At 56.7% G+C, this 21,544-nt stretch overlaps 1 protein-coding gene across 1 annotated transcript; it reads left to right on the top strand.

Annotated features, from left to right (window-relative positions):
* The first annotated feature begins 230 nt into the window (after nucleotides 1-230).
* Pllp (plasmolipin) lies at nucleotides 231-20,908 on the top strand. The gene is made up of 4 exons (XM_047528905.1): nucleotides 231-642; nucleotides 16,461-16,634; nucleotides 18,623-18,745; nucleotides 20,021-20,908. The coding sequence occupies exons 1-4, from the start codon at nucleotides 508-510 to the stop codon at nucleotides 20,135-20,137; spliced, it is 549 nt and encodes a 182-aa protein (XP_047384861.1). The 5' UTR covers nucleotides 231-507; the 3' UTR covers nucleotides 20,138-20,908.
* The last annotated feature ends 636 nt before the right edge of the window (nucleotides 20,909-21,544 follow it).

A 21,544-nucleotide genomic window follows, 5' to 3' on the forward strand; every position in this document is an offset into this window, starting at 1 on the left:
TGCATACCCAGGTTACCCAGACACCGCCCCAGTACTTGGAGTCGCGCAAGAGATCCGCTCAGCGTCCAGAGAGACTCAGGAATTCTCCCGAGGACACACAGCGCCCTAGAAGGGGCGGGGAGAGTGGTCCACGCAGAGAGCTGCGTCGCCCCGGCCACTGGCCAGGAAGACACAGGGGAGCAAAGCCGCGGCGCGCGGGGGACAAACGCGCGGCTGTCCCTGCTGGCTCCGGCGGAGCCATCTCCGGGACTCCGAGCTTGCTTTCCCAGTGGTGGAGCTACGATGGCCACAAAGGAACTGGGGCGCTGGCCGGGTCCGCGGCGAGCCGAGGGTTAAAGGGGCGGATCCTGCGGCGGGGGCGGGTCCGGGCTCGGCCGCACCTGGAGGCTCCGGCTCCCGCCCGACGCCTAGTGCAGCACCGGCAGCCCCAGGGGAACCGAGCCCCGGAGCAGCGGCACCCACTGCGGGAGGGCGACGACCGCGGCCGGGGCCACCTCGGGAGGCGACATGGCCGAGTTCCCGTCGAAAGTGAGCACGCGGACCAGCAGCCCCGCGCAGGGCGCCGGCGCCTCGGTCTCGGCGCTGCGCCCGGATCTGGGCTTCGTGCGCTCCAGCCTCGGGGTGCTCATGCTGCTGCAGCTGGTGAGCGCGCGGGCCCGCGGGCTGGGGGGTCCCGTCCGGGCCGCCGGCACTCGCGAGTGGCGCCACCTCTTCGCTCCGGGTGCGCCCCCAGTCGGGCTCAGCGCACCGACGCGCAGTGCCCACCCCCGGGCGCCTCCAGGACCGACCCCCGGTATCACCCTGAACCTTCTCGCAGCGGAACGGCGCCGCGGCCATCCCTGCGAGCACTGCACCATGCGCCCAAGTTCAGGGTACTCACGCCCCAGCGCCCATCATTCCCGCCCCAGGTGGTCACCACCGCCACACAGAAGCGCCCACAAAAGCTGCAATCGCCGCGCACGACTCTCTCCCCCGCTGTTGTCTGCTCTCTTCTTCCCTGCCCCCTGTCCTCCAGGGGACCCAGGTTGAGTGGGGCGAAGTCCACTCTCGGCCCCCCTCTGCCAACCTCGGGCGCTGCGCGTGGTTGCACTCCACAGCTCTCCCGGTCCCGGCGAGAGAGGACAACCGTGCCCCCGACACCGCCGCGCAGGCACGTCCCTGTGTGCTCCCGCGCGGAGCCAGGCCCTTCTGGCTTCCTCTGGGTGACCTGCCGGGTTCTAGCCGGTTTGGCCGGCCCCACCGGGCCGAGATAGCGCGCTCGATGCTAGGGACGGGGGTTTGTGGGAAGCCAGAGGCCGACTCCTACCGCTCCCAGACCTCGGTGCAGACCCCAAAGGGAACGCCACTCCCCACCCGTCCAGTTACAGGCCTGGGGTGTTCGCCTTCTCCCACAGCACCCTCCAGGGAGCGTCTGGAGAGCGGGTGGCTGCCCCTGAGGGAGGGAGCCCCACCAGCTGAGGATTCGTAGTCGGTAGACGTGGACGGACTTGGAGGTGGGCTCCCATCACTTTTCCTTTACTATCCCGCGAGTGGGTACGTCCCGCCGCCCCCTCGCTGCCCAGTGCTAGCAAGGCCGCCAGGCGCAGGCTGGAGATGGTGGCGTTGTCACTGTGCTGCCCAACCCTCGCCTGAGCGCACGTCTCCTCCCACCTGCTTGGAGGGTGGCCACCTCCACCTGGGTGCGTGCGACCTCTTTCAGGATTCCTCACCTTTCCTTTTGTGGGTCACCTCCCCCACCCCAGCCTCGAATCCCCTGCTGGGGTTTGTGTAAAATGCAGATCTTTGGACCCCACCCCCGGAAAAAATGTGGGATTGTTATTTGAATCTCAGGAAGTGCAGCCAGAAATCTTCTCGTTTAACTCTTCTCCCAGAGGTTTTTTTTTTTTTTTGGGGGGGGGGGTGAGGGTGGGTGTGGGTGGGGGGTTGTTTGTTTTGTTTTGTTGGTTTTGGGTGAGAATTTCTGTCCTGAGAGGTGACCCTCTTCCGGGGCTAATTTAAACCCCTTGCGGGGAAGAGCCCTGACCCCACTACAGCTTGAAGGCTCAGTTCTGGGCTGAGATGAGAACCTGATGCGCAGAAGGTACCATTGGCTTGTGAAAGAGAGTGCTGGGCAGGGGGGAAGGCTTCCTGGAGGAGGGGGCTTCTGAGCTGGGGCTGGAGCGGTTTCTGAGGCAAAGGTAGAGAAGGGGTGAGCCAAGGCAGGGCCCTGTGGGACCGAGGCTTGGGGATGGAGATTGAGGGGAAGTCGGGAGTAGCCAGCAGGTTGGGGAGGCTGGAGTTGAAGCCTGTCTCTGGTGTGGTCCCCAAGTGTGTATCTTTCTGGACCCAGGTGATCACCAAGAGTCTTGTACGCCTCTGCTAGAACTAGACTTGCTTCTGGTGGCAACCTTAGGGGCTTTTGGGAGCAAGTTGGACAGCTGATGGGTGGCTTGGTGCATCCCCCAGGGTTAAACATTTGGTGGTGGGGTGGTTGTGGGGGGACAGGAGCATTTTGCATTTGAACCATGAGAATTGCCATTAAGGGGAGAGTTAAACAAACTGGAATGAGGGACCAGCTGTGGTGCAAAGGGATCTTGGTGGCTTGATGATTGGGGGGTCCTCTGCAGTCTCAGCGACCCAGTCCTGAGGACCCGGGACTCCTCAAAAGTTGTAGACATTGAGGTCTACGTAGGACCCTCCCAGGGTCCTGCGGTGGAGTTTGCTGTGGGCACCCTGGCTCTCAGGGACCGCGGGTGAGGGCTCTGGGCTTCCTTTGCCCCCCAGCCCCCAGTGCTTTGGCCCCCCCTTGGAGTTCTGAAGACCTGCACCTTTTAGAGCCCATCTGCCCTTTGGAGAAGCTGTTTCCTGAACTGTTTCCATGGCAACAAATGGTTCCACTGGGCCTGAGATCGGATTCATGCAAAAGGTACCACCCTCTGCTGGGAAGCTGGGACCGCTCCCACCCGTCAGGTGCACACTGGGCTCAAGGTCCTTTGAGGGTTCTTCTTCTCCCCCACTTCACAGGCCCGGAGGTGGTGCTTGGTCTGGGACCTCACTGCCAGTCCTCCACCAGAGTGATTTTTCTGGTCTGAGCCTTGATTATCACACTCGGCTTTACTCCCAGGAGGCATGGGGCTGGCGCTTTGGAGTGGGCATCAGAGCACCCCCACCCCCCATCAGAGAAGGCCGCATGACTCCTCTGTTTACCTAGAATTCAGTGGGGTTCCCAGTCTGATGGGAGAGGGCTGTGCTAGGAGGGCCCCCAGCTCCTTGAGCAGAAGCTCCTGAGTCACAGATGCCTACCGGTGGTCACTGCTCTATCACCACCTCTTTCCCCACCAGTCTAGTTCCAGAAAGAATATTAGATCTTAAGCCACGTTAAGACAGAAGAGTTAACATATTTCTAAAAGGTGATGGTTTGGAGGGAGGAATTGACTTTAAAGATAGGTAAAAAGAGATTACTGCATCAGAAATCTGTGGTGTGTCTAAGGGTGCCCGTAGTAAGTTTAAGGGTATGGTTGAGCTTCCTAGAGCCTAAGCAAAAAGGGAAACATGAATTTATGCAAACAGTCTCCAAAGAAGGATTCAGGCGAGTTTGACAACTCTTCTGGCCTTGAAAACCCAGAGTCCTTAATGCTGTAGTTCTTTGCCTGGTAAGGAAGAAGAATGTCGTGGAAGGTGTGGTTCGCTGGTTCTTATGGAAACTCCTGAAGGCTTTTTAGAATAACTATAAAGTAAATGCCAGTGAAGTGTCCATCTCCTTCTTATTTTTTAAGTACTTCCAAAGCTCTGGGGAGGAAGAGGATCTTACTTGCTTAGGAATCAGGCTCAGAGAGGATGAGGGACTTGTGCAAGGTCACGCAGGAGAGAGTGGCCAACCTACCACTGAGGTTTTGGGAATCCTAAGCCTGTAGCTGTGCTCCCTACTTTGTCTGGGTGGTTGGGATTCTTAGGGTGCTTGGAGGAAGAGCAGGACTTGGGAAAGGAAGGGAGGGTTTCCTGGCAGAGGGGAGCTCTCAAGGGTCTAGGGGTGTGGAAGAGGGTAGTAAGAATGAGGTTGAGGGCAGACCCTGGTTTGTGCAAAGCCCTGGCTCTCCAGAGTCCTTGGGACACAGGAGGTGAGGGCTGTAAGAATGCCCTGTGGCATTAGGGCCATTTGCATTGGCGCTGCTCTTACCCTGTTTCCTGGGATTAGAAGTGGTCACACAGTTCCCAGTTTGCAGGTGAATTAGCAGATCTAGAGCCTGGTCTTTGGCCAGATCACAGGTCCAAGGTGTGAGGACTGGAGCCCTGCTCCACACCCAGGCTCTGCTCCTCCCCGGCTTGTGCCCTGGGGTGTTCCCTCCCTTCCCTGAGCCTCAGTTTCCTGGCCTCTAAAATGGAGAGGGTGAGATTTGGAGGAGTGGGAAAGTAGTGCCTGCCAACAGCTTGCCCTGATGCAGCGGAAGTTGGGACTCACAGGGACCCACAAGTTCCAAGGAAGCACTTGAACTTGAACTTGAACTTGAATGCTCAGGGCCAACGAGCTCAGCCTCTCTCCAGGCTGCCCACTTCATCCTCGAGTGTTAGAAAGCTTCTCCTTTAGGAGATCCTGGCTCTGCCTCCAGCACCAGCCGGCAGGCTAACTCTTCTCCCAGAAGGGGACAGGGGAGGGCCTGATCTCCAGGAAGGGGCTGCCAAGGTTGTTGGGGCCCAGAAGGTGAGAACAGGGGTTGGTGGCATTGGAGTTGCAGTGCTGGAGACTCCCAGGACTTTCCTTGGCACTGAGACCTGTGGTGGTGCAGTGTCCTCAGTGTGGCCTCCCAGGCCCGTCCACTCTCCCGCTCCTCCAACCCAGCTCCACTGCCCGGAGCCCAGGTACCACAACTCGCCTGCTCCTGCCTCCTATGGTGGAGAGGGGGTTGCGTGTTTGGGAATTCAGTTATGATTTTATGAGCATATGAATAGATCATCCTTAAAAAATAAAAACCTGGACAGATAGGCCATAAAGTTGTCCTTGGATCACCCACCCGTCTCCCTGGGGGGACAACTATTTTGGAGTTCTTTTTTTTTTTTTTTTTTCTATGCATTTTTAAAAACAGTGATGGTTTTATTCTGTGTCCACTGTTTACTCTGCTCACACTGCATTTGGGGTCTCTTCATGCCAGCACATCCCTATCACCCTCCTTTTAACCTTGGAAGGGATCCCTCATCAGCACCGAAGCTTTTAGCTCATTAGCTGGCTCCCCATCTTCAATCGATGGACCCTGTGTGTGTGTGTGTGCGTGTGTGTGTGTGTGTTTTGTTTTGTGGTACTGGGGAATGAACCCAGGTCCTCACGCATGCTAGGCAAGCACTCTGTTGCTGAGCTACATCCCCAGCCCTTTTTATTTATTTTAAGGTAGGGTCTCACTAAGTTGCTGAGGCTAGCCTCAAACTTGTCATCCTCCTGCCTCAGCCTCTCAAGAAACTGGGCTTACAGGCACCTGAACCCACTCATTGTGTGTGTGTATGTTTCTTGTTGCTGGGGATTGAACTCATAGGGGATTTACCACTGACCCATGTCCTCAGCCCTTTTTATTGTTTTGAGACAGGGTCTTGCCACGTTACTGAGTCTGGCCTCAAACTTGAGAGCCTGCTGCCTCAGCCTCCCCAGGCGCTGGGATTGCAGGTGTGCACCCTTGCTCCTGGCTTCCTTCCTTTCTAACTTTTAGGATTTCTGTTGTGGTTCTGGGGATTAGACCCAGGCCTCAGGCAAACCGAGCAGGTGCTCTCCCACTGAGCTACATCTCCAGCCCTTCCTTAACTTTTTTTTGTAGTAGGTGATATGTTTACAAAACTCAAGAATAAAATAGGGAGTGGAAAATAGTAAGAACTACCTGTCCCTCCTGGTTAAGGCTGACTCCTTCGTGCCTACTTAGTTTCCCATGTTCTATTTTATGACCTATTTAAGTTGGGCGTGGTGGTGCACCTCTGTAATCCCAGCCTCTGTAATCTGGAGGCCAAGGCAGGAGGATCACAAGTTCAAGACCAGCTTCAGCAATTTAGTGAGGCCCTATGCAACTTAGTGAGACTCTGTCTCAAAATGGAAAATAATAAACAGCTGGGAACATGGCTTGGTGGTTAAGTGCCCCTGGGTTCAATCCCCCGGTACCAAAAAAAAAAGATGGCATATGCAAATGACAAGGAAGGTAGGCCATCCTGCTTCTCTGTTTTTACCCAAGACTCGGTCTGTCCAGAGGCTTCTGCATTTGTCCCGTTCATGCCCGTAAACATGTGCCTCAGGGTCTTTTTATCTTAGCGCAGGGAGTGCCCTCACTTCCTTTCGTGGCTCCTGTCCTGTGCCCTTGTGCAGACCTGGAGTGACTGGTGTGGCCAGTCCTGTGGGTGACAGGCACTTGGTTTTGCTGCTGCACAGCTCTGCTGCAGGGAGTGGTCTCACCACCACCATGCCAGAAGCGGCCCACCGGGTCAGAGGTGCGTGCCTTTGTGATTGGATGGAGGTTGCCAAACAGCCTCCATAGAGGCCACACCCATCCTCTTGGGAGGTGCCTGTTCCCACAGCTGTCCTGCCTGGTGCCTGGACACTTCCAGATGTCCCCGATCTGAGAGGCCAGAATGGCAGGTCAGTGTGGTGTTTTAGTCCTCTTAGGAGTGAGGTGGTCTCCCCGCCTCCCAAGTGCTGGGGGTTGAACTCAGGTCCTCTGCCTGTTAGGCAAGAGCCCTACCACTGAGCTGCACCCCAGCCCTGTCTATTTGATTTTGAGACAGGGTCTCACTGAGATGCCCAGGCTGGCCTTGCATTCGCAACCCCCCTGCCTCAAACTCCTGAGTAGTGGGATTCTGGGTGGGCACAGCCGTGCCCGGCTACCTTTAAAAAAGTACTTCAGAGCCATTTGTATCCCCTCATCTGTTTGCATTCTGCCAACTTGTTGGTCTGTGTCTTGTAGGTGCCAGGAGTTCTAGGAGATCTGCAGATGTATTTTTCCTACTTTTTTACTCCATCTGCTCCTACATGCTTTTTGCCATGTAAATTTCATGGGTTTTGTTGTGGTTGTTGCTGAAGGTTTCTTTCTGGCTTCTGGAAATTGAGGCATAGTTAGGCTTTTCCCAATCCAAGGTAATAAAGTTCTACATAGAATGTGGCAGATCCCTAGCCAGGAGCGGGCCCACGCCTATAATCCCAGCAGCTCGGGAGGCTGAGGCAGGAGGGTCACAAGTTCAAAGCCAGCCTCAGCAAAAGGGAGTCCCTAAGCAACTCAGTGAGACCCTGTCTCTAAATAAAACACAAAACAGGGCTGGGGATGTGGCTCAGTGGTCGAGTGCCCCTGAGTTCAATTCCAGGTACCCCCCACATCACCTGTCCCCCCCTAAAACAAAAGGAACTTGGCAGGACTCATCATCTCTGTTAACCCCATCCTGAAGGATGGCATGGAGCAGACAGCCTCCGTGGGGGCTGAGATGCATTTGCCTGCCTCGGCCTCCTGAGTAGCTGGGATTCTAGGTGGGCAGGGCCATGCCCAACTACCTTTAAAAAAATATTTCAGAGTCTTTAGCACCCTTACAACACTTTAAGATACAGTGAGCTTGGTGGCGCATGCCTATAATCCCAGAGACTCAGGAGGCTGAGACAGGAGGATTCCAAGTTCAAGATCAGCCTCAGCAATTTAGGGAGACCCTGTCTCAAAATAAAACATTAAAAAGGGCTGGGGATGTAGCTCAGTGGTAGAGAGAGCACCCCTGGATTTAGTCTCCAGTACCACAAAAGAAAAAAATAATAGTCCCCCCTTATACACAGAGATGTACCCTGGACTCCAGAGAAGACGTTTGACTAGACAAACCCTGTAGATACTGTTTTCTCTATGCATAAATAACAATGTGAAACTTTAATTTATAAATCAGGCATTCTAAAGATTAACAATAATAAGAGCAATGAAAGCAATATACTTTAATAAAGTTATTTAAAACTTATGAATTATTTATTTCTGGAATTTTTCACGCTGTTTTTTGACTACAAGTATCTGAAAAAAATAGAAAGGCAACCCACAGATAAGGTGGGGACAGCTCTAAAGGACAGCTGCACACCAGGGACACCAGCTTGTCTGTCTAGAATGTTACATTGTTACATGTTTGTTACAGTTAACTTTATAGTTAGTTGCTTTGTGCTGGATAGTCCAAGTTTCCTAATTATCAGTGATTTAAAAGTTTCCTTTTAAAATTAGCTTATTTGACTGGTATGGTGGTAAATGCCTGTAACCCCAGTAGCTCAGGAGGCTGAGGCAGGAGGATCACAAGTTCAAGAATAGCCTCATTAACTTAGCAAGACCCTGTCTCAAAATAAAATTTAAAAAGGGCTAGGGATGTAACTCAGTGGTTAAGTACCTCTGGGTTCAATCCCCAGTACATCCCCCCAAAAAATTGTATATTCGTATGATATATACAAGTCCATCAAGGGGGTTACCTTAACTAATCACAATATATCTGTGAAAGGGCATACATTGCAGTAATTAAAGATACCTTCCTACCCTTGAAGAAATCAAGAAAGCAGCTCTCTTGAAGCAATCTTTAGGCTGCATGGTTAAATGAAATAAGCAAGGTGCAGAAAAGTGCACCTTGTGGGACCATTGTGTGGAAGAAATACACACACAGGATGTGCCTTTCTGAAAGTGTGCCTGTGTGTGTGTGTGTGTGTGTGTGTGTGTGTGTGTGTTGGCCTCTGAATAGACACATAAGAACAGCTCTTGGTTTCCTTGTCATATATTATGTATTTCAAACATAAAATAACTTTAAAAAGTCTTTCCTGTAAAGGAAATATTAAGCAAAAAATATAATTGTGTACACACACACACACACAGTTCCAGATAGTTTGTGGATTTGGCAAAAGCTATGAGGCCCAGAGAGGGAAAGTCACTTTTCCCAGTGTCACACAGCAACAAGCAACATCCCTGAGCTCAGTGTTACTGGCTGGGTGTCTTGGGTGACTTTTCCACCATCTATAAGAGGAAAGAGGACATCTACATCGGGAAGGGACAGGGTCAAGTCTGAAACTGTCCACATGTGGTGGGTTCTCCAGGTGTGATGGCTGTTGATCACCCCTCAGTTGATGACTTGGTTGTGGTGGAATCAACACAGTCCAGGGTCCCAATTTCCCACCCCTAGCAGGTCTGGGGGAGCAGCACCCTGGTGACTTTGGGAAACATAGCGGGTGGGGGTGCGGGTGGGGTGGCAGCTGTGTTCCTTGGCAGCCCTGCGAGCCCTGCCCTGATACTGATGGAGCCAGCGCCCAGCCCTTTGCCTCTGGGCTGGGTCAGTTCCTCCTGTTTGTCCAGGGAGGATCGGCCAGGGTGGCATTCCCGGGTCTCGGAGGGCAGTGAGGGAAGGAGGCAAGGGCCAAAGGTCAGGCGGCCTGCGCCTGAGAGCTGCCGGGGAGCAGAGCCGGCCTGCTCTGGGACAGTCCACCTTTAAATTGGTGTGGGGGCTGGTCAGACACCCAGGGAAGGGGACGCGGCCCCTCCTCGAGCTGAGGCAGGCTGGGCTTGCTTATGGTCACTCAGATTTCAGTGCCAGTATCTCGGGAAGTCTGGGGAAAAGGGAAGACCCTTGCTTCAGGCCAATGCAGCCCCAAGTCCCAAGCAGGCCTCCTTCCTGGGCTAATGAAAATCACACACTTACAACCAGTTTCCTTCTGGAAGACTGGTGGGAACAGCCTCTGTGGGTGCTGAGGACAGAACCCTCCCATTACCCCAGCCAGCCCAGGACTGAGCCCGGTCCCTGTCTGAGTCTGCTCTGGCCTCTCGGGCAATGATGCTTCTCATCCTCCCGGGGACTCTCCCTCATTTGGACAGCAGAACTAACCACGCTCTACCCCTTTCTGTGTATGACCTTGGGCCAGGGCCAGCACTTCTAAAGTGCCTCAGTTTTCCTCATCTGTGAAATGGGCCAAGGGCTTCCTTTAGGGAGAATTGGGCACCAAGGGAGGGAGGCCCTGGGGGCCTGGCAGTCTGGGTGAGGGGACTGGGGTGGCGGGGTGGGTGCCAGAACTCGCAGAGGCTTTTCCGGAGCAGGAATAATGAGTCCTTCCCAGAGCCTCCGCCTACTCCCATCTTGGGAGACTTGATCGGGCCCAGAGATCTGCGTGGGAACCCGGGTGGGGTAAGGAGAGGCAGTTTGAGGTCAGGCGAGGAAGATTTTCCTAGAACCCTGGGGAGCCCTCGGGAGCGGGGCGGGGCGCTGGAGAGGTGCGAGGAAACTCCGCCTCCAGATCCAACCGCGGCCTCGAGGACGCTGGGCGGCCTTGGGCTGGACCAGGCCCCCCAGGTCCCCGTGCTCCTCCCGCCACGGCACTGAGAAGCAGCGGCCCGGGGCTCACGGCGGGCGGGACCCTGCCACGGTCCCTGCTGCCTTCCCTGGACCCAGCACTGCGCCTGGCACCGCGTGGGCCCTCTCCAGAGTGATTTGGCCACTCACGTGCCCATTTTTCAGATGGCAAAAGACAGGCACGGGGCAGTGAGCGCTGCTGGAGGCAGCAGCGCGGTGCTGGGTTCTGACTCGAGCCCCTGCTTCCTGGAGAGCTGGGTGTGATGATCCAAGATTCTCGAATGCTCCGTGCAGCGCGGGAATTCCAAGGTGCCTCCCCCTGCCCACCCTCCCCTGGCACAGGAGGGGGTGGTGTGTGGTGGTGTTGTGGCCAGTCCTGGCGCCCGGAGCCTCTGTCCCCTGCCCTTTGTCTCGTGTGACACAATGGTTGGCTTTTTTGTCCCCATAAAGTCCCTTTCAGTGTAGGGAGAAGGGTCAGGGCGGGGGTGGAGGCTGGTCCTGACCAGGCCAAGTTCTGAGTGTCCTCAGGCTGCCCAGATGTGTCCCCAGAGAGGGGGAACCCCAGGAAGGGTCATGGGTTGCCCTGGGCCATGGTTTCCTGGATGGCACTGTTGGGAGAGGGCACCTGGGGGCTGTGAAAGGACTTGCAACTTGTCACTTGCCCCCTGCTTCCTGCTGCCAGCAGTCAGTGGCCCTTGCCCTCACAATCTTTCTAAAACTTTTGGTTTAGCTGCCAACATTTAAAATGGTTGCTGGGCATGGTGGTGCACTCACCCACAATCCCAGCAGCTCAAGGGAGGCTGAAGCAGGAGGATTGCAAGTTCGAGGCCAGCCTCGGCTGAGCAAGATCCTAAGCGACTTAGACCTTGTTTCCAAGTAAAACATGAAGGGTGCTGGGGATGTGGCTCAGTGATAAAGTGCTTCTGAGTTCGATCCCTGTTACCTGCGCCCCGAACTTTTAAAAAACGGTAGATTTCACATCAACCTTCAGGTTCTAATGTCCCTTGAAGAATCAGCTCTGGCTACCCCAGGCCGGACGCCAGCTCTCCTGCTCCAGAGGCTGCACCGCGTGGCCTCCACCTGCTCACCGTGTGTCTGCCCCGCTCCTCTGCAGGAGGCCCTGGGGTGGGACTGGACTGCTGGGGCCTCCCCATCCACCCACCTGGCTGGCTTATCCGGCCTGGGCCTGGGGCTGGTGTTCAGGTGCATCCAGCCTGTCACCGCAGCCTCATGGTCCCCAGGAGCTGCACACACTGCCACTGCCCCAGGAGAGCAGGTGAGGAGGAGTGGGTAGCCCTTGGCGTGACTGTGACATTAGAACACCGAGACCGCTCGGCCTCTTGGGCACGGTGCAGCGACCTTGACCGTATTCATTTACATCTCAAAGACACCCTCTGAGGTAGCACATTTTGAGGACATGAAGCACAGAGGGGTTAGGTAACTTGCCTGATGTCACACAGCCAGCAAGTTGGCAGGACCAGAGCGAGACCCAAGGGGGGCTGACAGGCCAGCCTTCCATCGCAGCTGGTGGAAGGCAGATCCTGGCCCCCATCCGCAGGCTTGAGACTCTGAGAAAGGTCTTAGCTTCCAAGGACTGCTGTAATCAAGTTCTGCAGATAGGAATAAAACCGTCGCAATGTGACCGCTCACAGCCCTGGAGGCCAGAAGTCTGAAATCCGGGTGGTAACAGGGCAGTTCCTCCTGGAGGTGCTGTGGAGGGTCTCCGTGCTCCCTCCTCACTTCTGGTGGTGACTGGCAGTCCTTGGTGTTCTTGGCTTGTACAAGTGGCAGTTCAACCTCTGCCCTTGTCTCAGCCTCCTTTTTGGGTAGGTCTCTAAGTGCAGATTTCCCTGTTATCCTTTGTGTGTGTGTGTGTGTGTGTGTGTGTGTGTGTGTGTTCCTGGGGATTGAACCAGGTGTTCTGCCACTGAGCTCTATCCCCAGCCCTTTTAAAAAAATTTTGAGACAGGATCTCACTCAGTTGCCTAGGCTGACCTTGAACTTGCCATCCTCCTCCCTCAGCCTCCTGAGTCCCTGTGATTACAAGCATGCACCACCTCCCCTGGCCCCAATTTCCCTGTTCTTATAAGAACATGGGCCTGTTTCAGTATGGCCTCGCTTGAGCTTGGTGACATCTGCAAAGCCTCCACCTCCACATTAGGCCAAGGTTAGGACTCCGGCATGCCTCTGGGATGCCATTCCACACACAGCACAGAGTGACCAGGAAAACCGCCCCCAGAGTCACAGAAAGGCACCCGCACAGCCTGGAGTGGCCTGTCCCTGTGTCGCCAGAGCAGTTTCTGAGGACAGCATCTGGAGGGAGCAATGCCTGTTGGTGGGTATTTGTAAGGGAACGTGCTTCTCTGGCCGGGTAGGTGATTTTAACAAAAAACATCTCTGTTGCCCAGTCAATTAGAAGCTCTTGGCAGTGGAAGGTCCTGTGAATGTGTCCTTTCTGACATTGTAGTTCTCATTTAAAGAAAAGTTTCTGAATCCAAATTCTTCAGATTTTCAGGGTGGGGGGGGGGAGGCCTTACACCCCTGAGAGGTCCAGACAGTTCTCTGTTTATCTGCAGAGCCTCTCTCAGGAGGTGTTGCAGGGCCTCCAGAGAACACACACGTGTGCCTGTGTGTGTGTGCGCGTGTGCGTGTGTGTGGAGAGACATGCTGGTGTACGTACCGAGAAACTTAGGGACAGACAGACACAGAGGTGACAGTCACCAAGCAGAGCACAGTCCTGCTTTTTCCCAGGGACCCCACGGCGAACTTGCCGTCCTCCTGCCTCAGCCTCCCCAGTGACTGGGATCACAGCTGCAGCTCTCGGCTGAACTCTCGCCCATTTGGGGCACTTACCTCACCTTGTATTTCACTCGTCTGGGGTGCGTCTGGCTGTCCTCGTTAGAATGGGCGCTTCGTGAGAACAGGGTGGTCCACACTGTCACGGGGCCCAACAGATACCTGCTGCGTGGATGTGCGGGAGGGACTGGGCGAGGCCCTGGGGGCAGTCAGGTCTCCTGCCTCCCCCTGCCTCAAGCTACCCATGGGTGGCCCTTCCTCTTCCTGGGGTGAATCCCACCATAAGGCAATGAGTCCTTGCTCCAGCGAGAGTGGGGCCTCAACAGGAAGGGGGTTCTGTGGTCCCACCTGGGTCCAGGGAGTCCTGAAGCGTCTGGAATTGTGGCCTGGGGCGTGGCTCTCCTACAGGACCACCCAGGTGGTCAGCAGATGTGAGGGAGCCCTGTGTCCTGAGCAGGTTCTCCCTGGGGGCCTCCACGAGGGGCTCAGGGACCAGGAGAGACCAGTCTGTCTGGTTCAAATGGCGGAGTGGAGCTTCCTTGCTCTAGGACAGGCGGGGGTAGCTCCCTGGGCCCGGAGCCAGCTGCGCAGCCAGGAGGAAGCAGACATTCCCGCTGCTTATCCACCGCCTGCCTCCCGCAGGCCCCGCTTGCTGATCTGGAAAACAGGGCTGGGGGCAGGAGCTGGGCAGGAGCGGGGCAGGCAGGGTGGGCGCTGCCCTCACAGCCCCTGGAATGCCCTCGGGGCCCAATGACTCAGCACCTCGGGGTCGGGAAGGACAGACTGGGTCCCACCTGCCCTGGCACATCTTCAGAGCTGCTGTTTGAAAGTGGGACAACAGAAGGTTCCGACTTAGGTTTAAGGTGGGAATCGAGGTAGAGAAACGAGACACCTCCCGGGCGGGCACAGCAGGAGGGCACTGAGAGGTCCCGACAGGAGGTGAGAGGCCGGTGGTGACCAGAGGAGCTGGAGACTGGGCGTTTCTGGGTTTTCAGTTCAGCGCATTGTCTAACTTCCCTTGAGGCAGCTGGAGCGTGGCCACACCATGGCCTCCGGGGCCTGTAGGAACTTGCCTGAAATAAAAGCGAATTGTCCTTGAAAGGCCCAGTTCTGGTGGGGAGAAGGGGCCCCCCACGTGCCGCTTCGGGAGTGCTTGTCCTCCTCAGAACGCCGGGGTTCCCTGCCTCCCCTGCCGTGTCCGTTTCAGGCAGGGACCTCAGGACAGAGGTCAAGGGGGTGCTGCCCTGAGACTTCCTGCCCTTGGCCTCCCCGAGGAGGGCTCTGTCCCCCGCGTGGCCTGTGCCGGGTGAGGAAGGCCCTGCTGCTCTGTAGAGTGGGCCCCGTGGCCACCCCTCACCTGCTTATGGAGTCCAGGCAGCACAGGTGGGATGGCGGGGCTGGCAGGATCCCTGCGGCTCCCCAGCCCCGGGAGAGCGGGTGCAGAGCGCCCCAGGGAGGGACCCTTCCGTGGGCCTCCGCCTCGGGCTGAGGCCCTTCCTTGGGGGTTGGGGGCACCAGCGGGAGCAGCTCGCAGGTTGCCACCTGCCTCCTCCTTAGTGCCCAGGTCCCGTGCAGGGACGGGGCTGACCATTCCGTGGATGAGTCTGTGCGACCCTTGGTTCCTACGCCGTGTCTGCTGGCCACGCTCCATGTGCTGGGCATGGCCGGGCCGTGGAGACGCTGCAGGTGCACACGCGGTCCTCAGGTGTGAGTTCTGGGCAGACCTCGCAGGAATTTTCTAGGTGGGGTGTCCACCAGGAGGGAGGTGTGGCCCCCGTCACACAGCACAGCAGGGATTTGAAGCCCGGTCCTTGGCTCCCAGCCCAGGGTTCCACCTGTCACCTCCCCAGCAGGCCATGGTCCCTCGGGGAGAGAGAAGGGAAGTTGTCAGAGGGCCGCTGGACTCAGGGCCAGCTCAGCAGCATGCCAGTCCTGTCCTGACCTCCCGTGTGTAGGGTCCCATGCAGAACTTCTCATCTTGTCCTCGGGGTGGCTTGGGGTGGGGTCCCTGGCAGGCGTCCCAGCTCTGGCTCTGCTCTGGGTCATGAGCCTCAGGGGAGCTCCAGGCAGCCCCTCGGGCAGTGCGAGCAGCCAGGGCGACTTGTCTCTAAAGGTCAGTGGCCAGGGATGGCTTGCTCCGGGCATGCTTCTCTGATCCGACTGACAGTTGGCTCCTCGCTGGGCTGGTGCCATGTGCCTGCCCACTGCCCAGAGGAAGAAGAGGGACAGCCCCCGCGTGTGTCTGATCGGCAAAGGAGCCTCTTCCCTTGGTGGCCAGGGGTTCCAGAGACTGCCCTCTTGGAGAAGGAGGATGCGCCAACCTAGACATTCTCAGCCAGCCGAGAAGGGTGGGAAGGAGCCTGCCGCGGGCCTTCCTGGGCCCGGCCTCGGAGCAGGCCCTCTGCAAGTTCCCCCAGATGGCCCCACGGGGTGAGTTGGCCCATAGACCTCCCCAGGCCCAGAGGGTTGGGCTTGTGTGGTCAGCAGGCCTTGGCTTTGGGAATACCAGCAAACAGCCTTCGCTCCCATTTACACATGCAAAACCAGGAGTCCTTACAAGTGAGCGATCAAAGCACAGAGAGGTTACCAGCTTGCCAAGGTCACACAGTGGTAAGGAGCAGGCAGTTGACTCTGGAGCCGGTGGTGTTGGCCTGGCGCACACTGTCCTGGGATGTTCAGGCCCTTCCTGCCGCGTGGAACAGGAGGACAGAGGGTCCTTTGGTTCTCTGAGGCCCAGTCTCCCTTGTAAGACAGGGATGGTCACATCTGCAGGGAAGGGCAATTGGGAGAGTCCGGGGAGGTGGGGCAGGGGAGGGATTGGTGGGCGTGAGGTGGGAGGCCCCCCAGAGGCCTGGTGGGCTGTGCCGCGACCAGCCAGGAGGAGGATACACAGGATGTTCTTTTCCCAGTCGGGGGGGGGGGGGGGGGCTATGTGGCTGGCCATCTCTCAGGGACAAGCTGGTGACCTGAATTCCTCTCAGCAGTGTTTACTGAGCCCCTCAAAGGCCCAGGTCCTCCATGGGGTGTTGGGACACAGCTACAAGGCAGCCATTGTCGTGCCCCTGCAAGCTCAGCCTGGGGTCTTCGGTGGTGGGTGCTTGGGGTGGGGCCAGGGGAGCACAGAAGAGGGTTCTGGAACCCAGACTGCAGTAGGAAAGGTGTCTGGGAACTCACAGCTTCTTCTGCTAAGAGATGCCAGTGTCACATGGCACAGTGACGATTGAAAGGAAACAAGAGTGACGGGAAGGGGCCCAGCACAGGGGACAGCGGGAGCCACATCAGTATTTCTTGACCAAATGAGAAATAAGGCCAAGACCCGGGGACCTGCCCTGTGGCCCAGCTGGAGTCGTGGGGGCTTGGGACGCAGTGGTTCTGTCTTGCCCCCGCAGGTGCTGGGGCTGCTGGTCTGGTCCCTGATTGCCGACACCCCGTACCACCTGTACCCGGCCTACGGCTGGGTGATGTTCGTCGCTGTCTTCCTCTGGCTGGTGACAATCGTCTTCTTCATCCTCTACCTGTTCCAGCTGCACCTGAAGTGGTACATGGTGCCCTGGCCACTGGTGGTAAGTCAGGGTGGAGGCCCTGGGGCTCTGGGCTCACACCTCTGCCTCTGGGAGTGGCCACCACAGGGCAGTGACCTTGTCCAAATGAGCTGCCACGGGGATGGCTTGGTTGGTGTCCTTTCTGACCCTCACCTGGCCTGCAGAGCTGGTTGGGAGGGAGGTTGACAGCTCAGGGGTCCGATTTTCTGAGAGCTCTTGACCTTGTCCTGGGAAGAGGGTAAAGGGGCCGTCTAATGGAGTCACAGAGGCCATTTGGAATCTTGAAAATATTTTTCCTTTGTGAAGATAGTCAGGATTTCCGGCCAGACAGGTTGGTCAGCCTGGGGCTGGGGCCAGCAGTCGGGAGGCTGGGACCTGGGACGTGCAGGATGTCCAGATACCCGCCTGCCTCCAGCGGGAGGGCTCCACCACCCAGGTTTGCCCAGGTGGGTCTCAGCGCCCACAGGCTGAGAGCCGACCTAGGAAGTACCCTGGCCAGACAGAGCAAGCTGCTGCCTGTTTTTTTCTTCTCTGACCCGGAAAACCCCTGCAGCTGGGCCTGAGGCTTTCAGTGAGCAAAGGCACGTGACTGTGGGACCAGGGAGCTGGGACTGGACAGCATTGTTTGCAATTCAATGACTTCTCCACGGAGGAAACGGGAGTCATGCTCGGGACAGAATGGGCTTGTTAGCTCCTGACATCACTGGCAGGAGCCAGGCAGTGGTCCACTTCCCAGCCCCCTACCCCCACCCTGGGAGCCTCTAAGGAGGAATCCCACGGGACTAGGCGGCCTCTATTTCTGTGTCCTGGACCTTTCACAGGCCGGGAGGCGTCGCTCAGGATTCCCTGGGATGGGCGACATGGCCAGGCAAAATAGGTGAGTGAGCCGGGCCTGGAGGTGCAGGCCTGTAATCCCAGCAGCTCGGGAGGCTGAAGCAGGAGGACTGAAAGTTCAAAGCCAGCCTCAGCAAATTGCGAGGCTCTAAGAAACTCAGCGAGACCCCTCTTGAAATAAAATACCAAAAGGGCTGGGGATGTGGCTCAGGGGGTTCTGGGAACCCTATATACACATCTGTCCACGCAGAGCCACCTTTACTCAGCTGGACCCTGAAATTTTGAGATTCTTTTGATTTTTGGAAGTGTTGGATCCTTTCCCATCTCAGCGAGTGCTCTCACTGAGCAGTAGTATCCTTAGCTTCAAGAATCATATTAAAGTTTTATAAGAAATATAAGTTTTCAAATGAAATCTCATTTTAAAATGTCGATACATTAAAAATAATAATAACTGGGACAAACCTAATGTGGAGGACTACTAGTTTGAAGACTTAACTGGCTCCAGGGGCCAAGCATTTGAGATATGGGGCTGGGGCCTGGCTGCCATCAGCCCAGGACCCCTTCCTGCCTGTCTGGCTGGATATTCTGCCAGGAGCATCTGGGTCCTCTGAGGTCCTGACCCCGACATTTGTTCTGGGGCCTTCAGCCACACATCCATGGACTCGGGATGCATCTCAAATCCAAGCGCTTTCCTGGCGTGTGTGAGGGCCTGGTCAATCCCCGGTACTGCCAAAAAGAAAAGAAAAGAGCCAAAGATTCCTCTCGCTGGGAGGACCGACCAGCCACAGGGCCAAGCCCTGAAGCGGCACCAGGGATGACCTGGGCTTGACCCCGAGCCCCATGTGGAGCAGCGACCCTTCACGTGTGGCTCAAGAGCTGGGTTGTGGTTGGGCCATGGTGCTTGGGGAAAGGGTTTGCCTGGTGGGTTTGTGGATCAGGCTTTCCTGCCATTTCCCACCCTCAGCCTTAGGGGTGTCTTCTGCTGCTTGCTCAGGTGGCCTCCAGGTTAATCCCATGGGGACTCTTGCCTCTTGAGGCCCTGTTCATAGGTCAGGCCCGCACTTTCCCGTCCCACCCTGTGGGTACTACAGGGTGTGCCCCATGGGAACCAGGAGGCCCCAGTTCCTGACCCCGTGCGTCTCCCTGTGTCCTAAGCCTTTCCTCCCCACCCCCAGCTAATGATCTTTAACGTGACTGCCACCGTTCTCTATGTCACCGCCTTCGTCACCTGCTCTGCAGCAGTTGACCAGACCTCCTTGAAGGGCACCCGGCCATACAACCAGCGAGCAGCTGCCTCTGTGAGTATGTCCCCGAGGGTCCCCCAGCAGTCTACAGCCAAGGTCCCTTCTCCACAGAGCTCCCTGGGTCTGAGGCCAGGCAGCCGCCAGCTCCTGAGTGTTTAGCACCTAAACCTCAGGGGGTCCTGGGAGGAGCCAGGCTGCTTTCAGGCTTCCTGGATGAACCGTGGACCTTGAGGAGCAGGGCCGGTGCAGTCCAGAGGAGCCCTTGCCTAGCTGTTCGAGGCCCTGGGTTCAGCCCCAGCACGGTGGCAGGTGGGGGACCACAACCTGATGAGCCGGGATGCGTGGGAATGATTTGTGGTGGCCAGTGGCAGCTGATTCACTGTGGCACTCTGCTGAAAATCAGTCGTACCACACCAACTGAGGGTCGCAGGCTCCCTTGGAGGGTGACTGAGAACTGAAGTCCCTCTGCCACTGACAGGTGCCACGTAACGGGTTCTGCCACCAAGGCCAGACTCAGGCCCCTGTCGAGTGGCTGGTGAAGTAGACCACAGACCCTGCACACCTGTCGCACCTCACCCCAGAGGCCCTGCGTACCTTTCCCTAGGAAGGGAGAGGAAGCGTCTGTGAGAAGTCCCTTTTCACAGACAAGGAAATGCTGGCTCTGGGAGGTTAAGGGACCTGTCTGGGGTCATGGTCATGTCCAGTGCAGGACAGCCCTGGGGTGTCCTCACTCCTCCTGGTGAGGGTGGTTTTGCAATCAGTGAACTTGGCCATGGGGATAGAAATGTGGAGCAAGTATAGAGGTATGATTGGATCCAGAAAATTCCCAGGTGGCTTTGTTTTTTGTTTTGTTTTGGTTTTTTGGTATGCAGGGGTTGGACCCAGAGGTGCTTAACCACCGAGCCACATCCCCCCCGGGGTGGCTTTGAATGTACCTTTTTTTTGTGGAGCTGGGTGTCAATCCCAGGGCCTCATGCATGCTGGGCAAGCGCTCCACCCGAGCTCACCACCCAGCCTGAATGTTACCTTGCTAAAACTAACTCTCTGCTAGGGGTCTAGTGTCCATGGCCCTCCCCCGGGACACTCCTGGAGCCTCGGGCACAGCTTGTTCATCTGACATGACCTTTTCCTACACTTGGGGTACGGTGTTGGTCTCCCCAGAGCCCCACCGCCATGGCTGTCAAACGGGCCTCAGTATGAGGCGGTGTGGCTGCCAGACTCGTTCTGGTTAGCTGAGGGCCTCCGAGGAGCCCTGCTGTGCTGGTGCCACGGTCACCCGCTGCTCCTGGTGCTGTGCTGACTAACCACCTACCACCTTTCTCCCCTCAGTTCTTTGCCAGTCTGGTGCTGATTGCCTACGGAGCCAGCGCCTTCTTCAGCTTCCAGGCCTGGCGAGGAGTGGGCAGCAACGCGGCTACCAGTCAGGTGGCTGGTGGCTACGCCTAAACCCTGTCTTGGCATGCGCTGGCCTGCGGAGCTGCCGCTGCGTTGCAGCGCAGGGCCATCAGCCAACCGGAGCCTGGAGCCCTGCACGGAGTCGCAGGGCTCTCCTCTGCCCCACGGACCGGCGCGCCCAGCACTCCCAGGGGCACAGGCCCACGTTGACAGGCATGTGGCTGGCAAGAGCCAACGCTGGGAGCGGCTCCCCTTCCCCCTTATTCAGCAGAAGGTGACGGGGGACGAGGGGCTCTCGCTGTCTCCGCCTTGTCTCAGAGGACTTCGATGTGCGAGGCCAGGCCCACCCTGCTCACCAGCACTAACTGCACTAACAGACTCCAGCCCTGCGGCCCTCGGGCGCCACAGCGTAAGCTAACCAGCACACCTGTGTACCCTGGTTCCCGGAGCGCTGAGCAAGTCCAGGAACCATTCCGATTCCTTAAAACACCCTTCCAATCCCCCTGCCCCCAAGCCGACATGTCGCCTGTTGGGAGACATAGGAAGAGTTAGGATCTCAGACATCCTGGTTATTTAATGCAAATAGGTTCTACGGGATTTCTTGATGACAACCCTCTCCAGGCGCCCTCCCTGGCCTCATTTGTAATCCTCCCTTTGGGAAAAGCTGACACCATGTGATCACGTTCCCCAGGCTGTTGATTAGGCATGTGGGACAGGAGAAGGAGGGAAGTAGGCCCTCGCCTGGTGAGTTGTCATGTGGTTGATGGCGACTGTTTTTTTTTACAAAATAAAGACAGAACTTATTTGGAAACAAAGGAGCATCACGGTTGTCAATGCAAACTCCAGGAAGCTGCAGGTGAACACTGAGCAGAGGTTCCAGAATGCCCACCGCAGGGCAGCTCTGGCGGGGGAGTCTCTCCGCACTGCCAGCCAATGTCCCGAGGGACACTGCCCATGCTTCCTGCCTGCCTTGCTGGAGCAGTCCAGGCTGTGCCCTTTGTCTGGGCACAGGTTGAAAAGCACTCCCTCCCTTTTATTCTTAAAGTGTCCCAGAGGCTGGAGGGGTGGCTCAGCGGTAGTGGGTTTGGTCCCCAGTACCCCAGGGCAAGACAAAAAGGTGTGGCAGAGTACCAAATTGGTCACCCTTGCTTTGTCAGGCATGTTCAGTGATCTTACTGAATTTAGAATATCAGTGACATCCTACCTCAAAAGTCTGGGAAGCCCAGAGAGGACATCCAGGTGGCTGAGCCACACTGGATACTCACAACTGGTAGAGACCAGAAAGAACGGCAGCTGGGTCCTTCTGAGCTTATTTTTTTAACGCTTTAGAGGAACATCCTCTGGGTGAAAAGCCAAAGGCTTTTTCTAGCTGAGGGATGAGGGACAGGCTTGCTGTCCTGATATAAATCCTACTCTCAAGTTGTTAAACAGTAAATTATAATCATGGCAGGATTAAGC

This window comes from Sciurus carolinensis, chromosome 16, assembly GCF_902686445.1.
Source record: "Sciurus carolinensis chromosome 16, mSciCar1.2, whole genome shotgun sequence".
NCBI lineage: Eukaryota > Metazoa > Chordata > Mammalia > Rodentia > Sciuridae > Sciurus > Sciurus carolinensis.